The sequence below is a fragment of the Rhinolophus hipposideros genome (genome assembly GCF_964194185.1).
Source record: "Rhinolophus hipposideros genome assembly, chromosome: 20".
In the NCBI taxonomy this organism is placed as follows: Eukaryota; Metazoa; Chordata; class Mammalia; order Chiroptera; family Rhinolophidae; genus Rhinolophus; species Rhinolophus hipposideros.
Window position 1 is genome coordinate 35,563,293 of NC_138066.1, and position 9,708 is coordinate 35,573,000.

Here is a 9,708-nt window from a genome sequence, read left to right on the forward strand (position 1 = left end):
GATGGCTCAGTTGGTTGGAGCATGGGCTCTCAACCACAAGGTTGCCAGTTCAATTCCTCGAGTCCCACAAGGGTTGGTGGGCTGCGCCTTCTGCAACTAGAAACGACAACTGGACCTGGAGCTGAGCTGCACCCTCCACAACTAAGACTGAAAGGACAACAACTTGAAGCTGAACGGCACCCTCCACAACTAAGATTGAAAGGACAACAACTTGACTTGGAAAAAAAGGCCTGGAAGTACACACTGTTTCCCAATAAAGTCCTGTTCCCCTTCCCCAATAAAATCTTTAAAAAAAACACACGTTTTCAAAAGGAAAATGATATTTGAAAATTAATCATTATAAATATTGAGTATTAAAAAATAAGCATTTGTTGAGTGTCTACTCCATAAGTGCACTTTATAATAATTTGTTTAATATTTACAATAACCATTTGAGAGAAGTACTATTATCCCCATTTTACATATGAACCTGAAATGTATACATTTTAGCTATCACGAAAGGGGACAGGCTTGTTATTACTTTGTCTAAGTATGGCAGCTTAGGGATTTAAGTGAAAGCATTTTTATTCATTCTGAATTTGCCTCATTTTGAATTATTAGGAAATCTTCCTGAAAATTTAGAGGGAAATCTGTTAATTTTTAAAAAGTTGTCCTATAAATTAAAAGCTGTTAAACTGTTAGGTGTTCATATATCTGTACCACAGACTTTTTTTTAATTAAAATTTATTGGGGTGACAATGGTTAGTAAAGTTACATGTTTCAAGTGTACAGTTCTGTAACACATCATCTATATATCACATTGTGTTCACCACCCAGAGTCAGTTTTCTTTCCATCACCATATATTTGAACCCATTTACGCCCATCTACCACCCTCCACCCCCCTTACCCTTTGGTAAACACTAAACTATTGTCTGTATCTATGAGTTTTTGTTTCGTTTGTCTTGTTCCTTTTTTTATTTCAGTTTTATATCCCACATTTTAAATGTAAGACAATACCACCAGTGATAACTTGCTGAAGGAAGAAGATTTATTGAATGTAAAGAATTGACAGCATTTTCTATATGATCAAATGAGTCATCATATTAGTATGTGACATTCTTCCAGATGAATGGGGAGATACAACTATTGATTGCCAGGTAGAGATTATATTTCAGTAACAGAAAGACAATAGGACAGACATTTTTCTTGAACTTGCTCATTTTTCAGGACAGATATATAATGCCTTCGCTTCTCAAAGAGTATTTGGCATATGCTAGCTCTTGTGTCTCCAATTAATTGCTTTGAGATTTCTCTTCCAGGGAATGGAGCCTGGTAGTGAGTATTTTGCTGCGTTGGTCTACCTCCTCAAGAACTTTCTTAACCACTATGGCTTTGGCCGGATCTAAAAATTAAAATTTAAATGAAGATTTTAGAGAGTTGAAAAAAGATGAATAAGATCACAATAGCTAAAATGTGGAATCAATCCAAATGTCCATCGGTGAATGCATAGAGAAACACAATATGGTATATACATACAATGGAATATTATTTAGTTTTAAAATGGAAGGAAATTCTGATACATGCTACAACATGGAAAAATCTTGAGGGTATTATGCTAAGTGAAATAAGTCAGTCACAAAAAGACAAACACTTTATGATTCTACTTATATGAGGTACCGCGAGTTAGGAAATTCATACAGAAAGTAGAATGGTGATTGCCAGGGGCTGGGAGGAGGAGGGAATGGGAGTTATTGTTTAATGGATATAGAGTTTCAGTTTTAGAAGATGAAAAGAGTTCTAGAGATGGAGGTGATAAGAATATGAATGTACTTAATGTCATTGAACTGTATGCTAAAAAATAGTTAAGGTATTACATTTTATGTTCTGTGTATTTTATCATAATAAAAATAATTTTAAAAGATGAATACAAAATTATATAAATTAAAGGAATAGTAGGATTTTTACATAGGATGAACTATGCAATAAGAGCAAATACTTAGACTCATTTTTGGTGAATTTTGATTTCCTGATTAGCTAAAAGCATGGTGACATGTTACTTAAAATTAGCACACATCACTAAAGTTAGATACCTAGCATACACTGATGTCTACTATAATCTTTACTATATCTAGTCTTATATATGCTAATATATATGTGCTATTATATATTATATATATATATATATATTATATAATCTCCTGGGAATATAAAAACAATGAAGCAATGCATTGAAATTGAAAAGTAGTATAGCATAAAAACAGAATTTCATTTTAATTACCTTTGAGTTGATTTCCCATGTTTCCAGATCCATAATCTTTAGACTTGTAACTTCCAGACTTACAAGCCCTGTGAACACACATTGTTGGAAACATCACAAAAGAGAGTAATTTAGAGGGAAACCCTCCAATTCTAGATTCATCATTGTGTTTTCTTTAGCTGTTTGGTGAGAACATTTCAGTGGATTCCATCTGCTTTAGCATCAGTAAGTGATTTTAAACTTTTCATACCTTAAATAGAGGGCTTGTTGCATTTTGGTTTTGTAAGATGTTGCAAATTGGTATTTTGGCAGTAGAGTACCACGTTGAATATGTAGTGTCTTTGATAATAAATGCGATCATATCAGTTTACGTTCACTTTCCAGAGATCTAAGTTTTATGCAGATTTCGGTATATTTCATCTTCTCTGTACATTATTTTACCTACCCATCATCTCCACCGATGAGGAGGCAGTAGGTGTCGATTTCTTTTTCCAGATGGACCTTGATGTCCAGGAGCTGCTCGTACTCCAGTTTCTGACCCTCGGTCTCGGTTCTGACCTGGTGCAGCTGCTCCTCCAGGGCCCCGATCTGAGCCTGGATCTGGGCCAGCTGCGCACAGTAGTTGCCTTCGGTCTCTGTCAAGGAGCACTCCAGGGATTGTTTCTGAAGGAAACAGTGAAGAACCTGAGGCAGATATCCACATACACAAACTCGCTTTGACCTATGACTTTCTCCTTTTGTTAACTTTGCCTGTGATTGTTTTAGATTTCACATTGCCACCTAGGTAAGAAGACTGTGACACTCCTAAAATGAGCAAGTCTGTCTTTTTGGTGGAACAAACCTGAAGGTACACATGTTGATGTTTTAGCTGTTCTTTATATACAACCCTACTCTTTCCTTACGTTTAACTTAATTACGTCACATAATAATGGATATATTCTCAACACAGTTCAGGGGTTTAAAACCAACTGGCACATATTTAAAAGGATAACCTAGGAGATGGTAAGAAATTGTCCTTTCCTACCGTCGCTAAGAGAGACTGAAGTTCGATTTCCAGGGTTTGGAGATTTCTCTTCATCTCCGTCAGCTCGTTCCGGGCGGAGGTCGTGGCTCCCACATCCTCAGAGATTTGCTGCTGCAGCGAAGCGCTCTGAAAGGTGTAAGTGACAGAGCAAATCTTAGTTGTGTGAACATCACCAACATGCAGAGCGCTTGTTTTCTGGACAAAGCTCACCTTCTCGTTGAACCAGGCCTCCGCATCGCGGCGGTTCTGCTCCGCGAGGGCTTCGTACTCGGCCCGCATGTTGTTCAGCAGGACTGTGAGGTCCACGCCGGGCGCCGCGTTCATCTCCACATTCACGTTGCCCCCCGCGGCGCACTGTAGAACTTGCATTTCCTGGAAGGAAAAAAGCGTTCAGCTCAGCTATGCAGGGATCTTATAGAAAGTCTGTGCAACGAGCCCCATCTGCATTTTATATTTCCTGACCAGTTTCAATGGTGGTGAGCTCACTACCTCGTGCAGTAGCCTGTTTTCTTTGCTGAAGAGTTTTAATTGCTCCAGAGGCCTTCCTTATAGCGAACCCAGTCCCAGCTCCTATAACTCCCAATTTATGGGTTTTCGTTCTGCTGCACAGAAAAAGTCTTAATTCCTTTTCCAAACGAAAGCCCTCTACATTTCACAAATGAGTTATCTGTCACCTCTTATTCTATTCATTTATAGCTTAAATGTCTCTACCTTGGTGGACTGGTCATTATTCCACTTAGAGACCAGCTTTGATGTATTCTCCACCAGCTATACCCTGAACACCGCATCTGCTTGGTTGAAGGGCTGAGTCTGAATAATTCTGAACAATTGAAATAATTATAGATACATAATAACGTTTATATATTTATTTATAATTATAAACATGCTTATTTATAATTAGTAAAGGAAGAACGTCATCGTCTAAAGATGTCCATTAAGCTGACACAGGACATGAGAGTGTCATGATGGACTTCGGTGTCATACAAATCTCTTTGCGAATTTGGGTTCTGCTCTGAGTGGCTAGGTGAATCTGGGAACGTTGCTTACCTTCTTTAAATCTCAGTTTTCTTAACTGAAAATTGAGGATAAAAAAAATATGCTCTGAGTTGTTGAAAGATGTGAAAGAACTATTCGTAGTAGGACCAACAGTACTACCAGGCATATAAATGCTAAAAAGATGCTAATTATTATGATCATTATCATCATCATAGAGGCAGGCATCACTTTTACGGTCAAAGTCAACATATTATCCCATCTGAGATGTGTGCTGTTGGGACGCAGTGCGTCAGTTCTAAGATTGTGGATGGCAGACATCACTGCTAAGACTGTATACACTGAAATCACACAGATCAGCTTATGTCTCTGCTGCAGGAAGCCTCCTGCCCACCCACACACCCCAGGCCCTGAATTGGTCTTAAGGACAATAATGAGGCTTTCTTTCCTCCGTGTACCAAGTCTCTCAGACGTTTCCAGCATTCTTCCCTCCCTGATGGTCCCTATATCTTCTCTGTCTCTCCAGGTGGGGTTTTTATTTCTGAGGATTTAGGGAAAACTCCTCTGCTTCAAGCAGATAAAGAAAAAGATAAAAAGATACACATGAGTTTGCTTGTGAGTCATTAAAAAAATCAATTGCATTCAATTCATCAAGACTTTGTTGAGTAACTACCAAAGGCTAGAACCACACTTGAACCCATATATCCATATAAATGTTGTTCTTCAAGTAGTTATATTTATCAGACAGCCTCATGACTAATCAAGCAGCATTCTTAGCTTGATTTTCTGCTTTAAGCATTTGACTTGACTGTAAAAGTCTTTTGACTGTTTAAAAATATTAAATTCATTTTCAAAGAATAAAGGTTTTCTCAGGAAACAGTGGTTCTGAAAGTAATCCCTAAGCTATGCCTGCAGCAGTGACTGTATGATTTGATTTTGACTCTAGCTTGCCACAGTGACCACTTTGGATGTATACTATTTATCTGGAAGTATAAATTTCAATGTAACAGTTTCATTTCGGTCTCATTATTTTTATAGCCATATCTATTAAGAGTATGTATTACTATTAAGTATATATACTTAATGTGTGTATGAAGTAAATGTTTAAGTGATTTTAATCTGCCACTGTTATAAAGAAATTTAGGCTATCTTTAAAGTAGATATACTTTAGCTAATAGATGGCGTCTTTGAAGTGTGTCAGTTTAGCTATAATTACCTAGCCAAACAGTGCTCTTGTAACCCTGATTGGTCTGGAAAACATGATTCTTTTCTTTTTCCCATGGGAAACAATGAGAGAGCAAGGGCAAATCTGAACAAATACTTCTCTACTTCTAAAGACATCTCAGACCTCATGTCTGTCTGACAATGGATCGTTAGGACCAATTTCTTATTTAAGAAGTCAAATACCCTATCTCCTGGCAGGCAGGTGGATAGTGTCTGCAGAGGGATGGCAAAATGTAGACATTCAGCTCTTACCTCTTTATGGTTCTTTTTGAGGTAAGTCATCTCCTCACTCAGGGTTTCGTACTGAATCTCGAGGTCTGTTCTGCACAAGGTTATTTCATCCAGAACTCTGCGTAACCCATTGACATCAGTCTCTACACCCTGGTGAAGAGCCAGCTCGTTTTCATACCTGAAAGAGTATTAATGATTTTACAATTTGTTAAAAGATTGGAGAAATAGTCACCAATCAATAATCACATGCTAAAGTTCTGGAATTTTGAAGTGGCAGATTTGGCCACAAGAGACATTTTCAAAGTGTAGTGTATAATAATTATTATTTTTCTTTAGTTTGAGGCATGTCTTTGGCAGACAAAGAACTAGGGTATCAAATACTACTTTTACAGCAGTTCACACTATATATTTCATAGCCTAAGTTTAAAAAAAGTAATAACATTCTGTTTATTTTAAAGCCAAGTATTTTACAGTGTTGGAATAACAGTTGGTGATAGTTTAAAAATAAATTCAATTTAATGCTTTGCATTCATCTCCATGAATTTTTTCACTCTGTGAGTCTACTTACTTGAGTCTGAAATCATCAGCTGTCAGCCTGGCATTATCAATCTGTAGAACAGCATTAGCATTGCTCGTGGTGGAAGCAATGATCTAGAAATGGGAAATTTGGCTTTTTAAAGGCAATTTACCACAACTAATTAAAAAAGCAAAAAGTAGGGGTTTTTTTAGATTAGGAAATGGAAATAATCAAAATTAATATAGTTACTAGATAGTGACATTTTAAATCATGAGATTAACCAATCAAATCCACTTAGTGCTTATTTTCCCAATGCTAAATTGAAATTCCCTTTAAGACTTTAAGACTTTATAAGTGGCAACGATAAATGTTTTCAGTATTCAGTGAAGAAAGGAAAAGAACATTTAGAAAAAACAGTACAAAAAACGAATGGCAAAGTAATTTCTTACCTGATTTTTGAGATCACTGATTATGGGGAAATATCTGCTGTAGTCGTGATCAAGACCCCGGCAAGAACCAGGCCCAAATTTCTCATACCAGCCCTTGATCTTCTGTTCTAGTTCTGCATTGGCCTCCTCCAGGGCACGCACATTGTCCAGGTAGGATGCCAGGCGGTCGTTGAGGTTCTGCATGGTCACCTTCTCGTTGCCAGAGAGGAGACCGCCCTCATTCACAGTAAAGCCAGCACAGGAATTGCTTCCACCTGCATTTCCGCCAGATGCGCTGCCCCCAAAGGCACATGAGAAGCCACTTCCAATTCCGGACATGGTGCTGGCATTTCCAGCCCCAAAGCTGGCTCCTCCACCTGAGAGCCTGAGCGATCCTGTGGTGGGACGGGGACAGGCCCTCCTGGATCCACCGGAAAGTCGAAGAGACATGGTATGAGGCAGGGCAAGCGGGTCACAGAGCTGTGCTTGTGAAAGCCAGCATGGGGTGCCTTCTCATCTCAGCTGTTTGGTTTGCCTTTTTATAGACAATTCTCAAGTGTGTTCTGGATGAAATTCTGCCTACACAGAGGAAAACGTGGCTTGCCAGCCTCAGCAAGTTAGCATAATTGGATGATTTTTCCTAATTAGTAACTAACTTTGCTGGGCTTATTTCTGTAGGAGGGCAGTTGCCCTCAGGTTGCTGGTTATCTGAGAAATGGGTCTGGGTGGAGCAATCTCAGGTTCCTTATTACATTTTTAAATTGTGAGTGAGTCATTTTTCACTTCCCTCATTAGAAGATAAAACCCATCAGTCCACCACACCATAAAAATCTGGCGTCATGGTTTTGGGCTATTATGCCAAGGCAGATTTTGATGCTTTTGAGACTTTTTCTGCTTTCATTTTCACGATTCTATCCACATACGTAGAGAACAGAACTGGAATCGTTATTTCCGCAATCTGGTCCTTCAATCGCCAGTCCATGCACCCCCATCTCCCACCCCTCTTGCCACTGTTTCTGATGGGAAGTAACTTCATTTTGGCTGACATGCATCCTATTTTGTTGACACTCATTTATGTCTAGGGATAGCTGCCTTCTCTTATCCATTTTGATAATTAAGATCACACCCCTAATTGCTATTCTGGGTTGTGGGAGTTTAGAAGGATATTAACTTGTTTCCTGACCCAGCAAAATTTGAAGCAAACCCAGGAGGAAATAGTTCATCTGTTTTTACTTCATTGTGGTTTAGCTTAGGTGAAAGTCATCAGTAAGCTAATTATTTACTGGCTGTGGATTTCCATATATTTATTGAAAGCCCTAACTATTATGGAAATTTTTGGAAAATCTGGAAATGGGCTTATGGACAAACTGTACATGAGCATTTATTATGTGAAGCTGTTGTGAACATATGGATTCAATCATTCATATTTATTTAACAAATATTTATAAAATACCTATGTGCCAGTCATGGTTCTGGGTACTTGGGATAAATAGAATTATAAATAGAATCATCATTATTTCTGTTTTTGTATCTGGCTTATTTCACTTCATATAATGTCTTCAGAATTCATCCATATTGTAGCATGTGTCAGAATTTCCTTTTTTTTAAAAGGCAGAATAATGTTCCGTTGCATATATATACCATATTTTGTTTAGCCATTCATCAGTAGGTGGACACGTGGATTGCATCCACCTTTTGGCTGTTGTGAATGATGCTGATATAAACATGGCAACCACCATTTTATCCTCTGCATGAATAGATTCTTGATGTAAACCAATCAAGCAATATCTAAGAGCATAGAGTAAAATGTGAAAGTCCTTCCTCACCTTTCCCTCTTTTCTATCCTCCTTACTCTATCAAGTAACTATAGTTTACCCTTCTAGACGTTTGCACACTTCCAAGTGGTTTTCTATGCATTTGCATACATACGTGGCATGTAAACACACATATGTCATATTTGAATCATCTGTGTTGTATGCATTGTTGTGTAACTTGCTTTGTTCACCTTATATCATAAGCATGAATAGGTCCCTAATGTGGCAGAAACTGTTGGTTGATCCCCAATTTATAACTAGGCAACAGCGGCCCACAATAAAGACTACTTTCTCCAGGATTTGTTGCAGCTAGCTGGTTGAGTGATTAAACCAGCTAATGTGATATAAGCAGAAGTATATGTGGTGTGTTCTAGAAACTTTATCTAAGAGGAATCTGACACAAGTCTTTGGCCCATCTCCTCCTTTTTCCCTCCACTCTGCTGAAATGGGTGGGATGGCTGGATATGATGGGTGGAGCTTCATATTGGACCATGAGCCTGGGCCACATCTGGGGAATGGCTGAACTGAAAGCTGACAGGAACCTGGGTCCCTGAATGCCTTGCTGCAAAGCAACCATCCCAGCCTTGAATAGCCTACCTCTGGATTTTTTTGTGTGTGAGGGGCATAAACTTCTATCTGTGTAAAGTCCTGTTATTTTGTTATTTTACTCAGGGCCAAACCTAACATTAAGTAATTTGTTTAACCACTATTTTATTAAAGGACTTCCAATTATTTCCAATTTTTTGCTATTATTAATAATGCCTTTTTTAAAGGACAGATTCCTTAAATTATTTTTTCAGTTCTTTAGTCAGATTTATTGAGATTTAATATAGGTATAGTAAAATTCCTCTTAAACATACAGTTCTATGAGTTTTGACAAATGCTTAGTCATGAAACCTCCCCCACAATCAAGATATACAACAATTGTTATTCTCTCAGACCCCAAATTCCCTGTACCCCTTTGTAGTCAACCTCTCCTCAGACCCCCAGCTCCAGGCAAACCTTAATCAGTTTTCTATACATAATTTTGCCTATTCCAGAATGTCATATAAATGGAATCATACAATATGTACCCCTGAGAAGGATTACATGCAGTGAACATGAGAAAAAGCAGAGAAGAAAAACAAATTCCAGCCTTTTTATTTTTAAGAACCAAAAGGGATGATTTCCTTGGGTTATCTAGCCAATGAAATTTCGCAAAGGTAGGTTTAGAAAAAAATAATAACCCCTTTTCCCTTTA

The 9,708-nt window shown here is 38.1% G+C and overlaps 1 protein-coding gene across 1 annotated transcript; it reads right to left on the minus strand.

Moving 5' to 3' along the window:
• Positions 1 to 1,177: 1,177 nt before the first annotated feature.
• KRT25 (keratin 25) lies at positions 1,178 to 7,104 on the minus strand (the record flags this gene model as incomplete). Its single annotated transcript, XM_081029526.1, has 8 exons — positions 1,178 to 1,382; positions 2,259 to 2,326; positions 2,683 to 2,900; positions 3,262 to 3,387; positions 3,472 to 3,633; positions 5,731 to 5,887; positions 6,278 to 6,360; positions 6,676 to 7,104. 8 exons carry the CDS (start codon positions 7,102 to 7,104, stop codon positions 1,273 to 1,275), a joined length of 1,353 nt encoding a protein of 450 aa, XP_080885652.1. The 3' UTR covers positions 1,178 to 1,272.
• Positions 7,105 to 9,708: the final 2,604 nt, after the last annotated feature.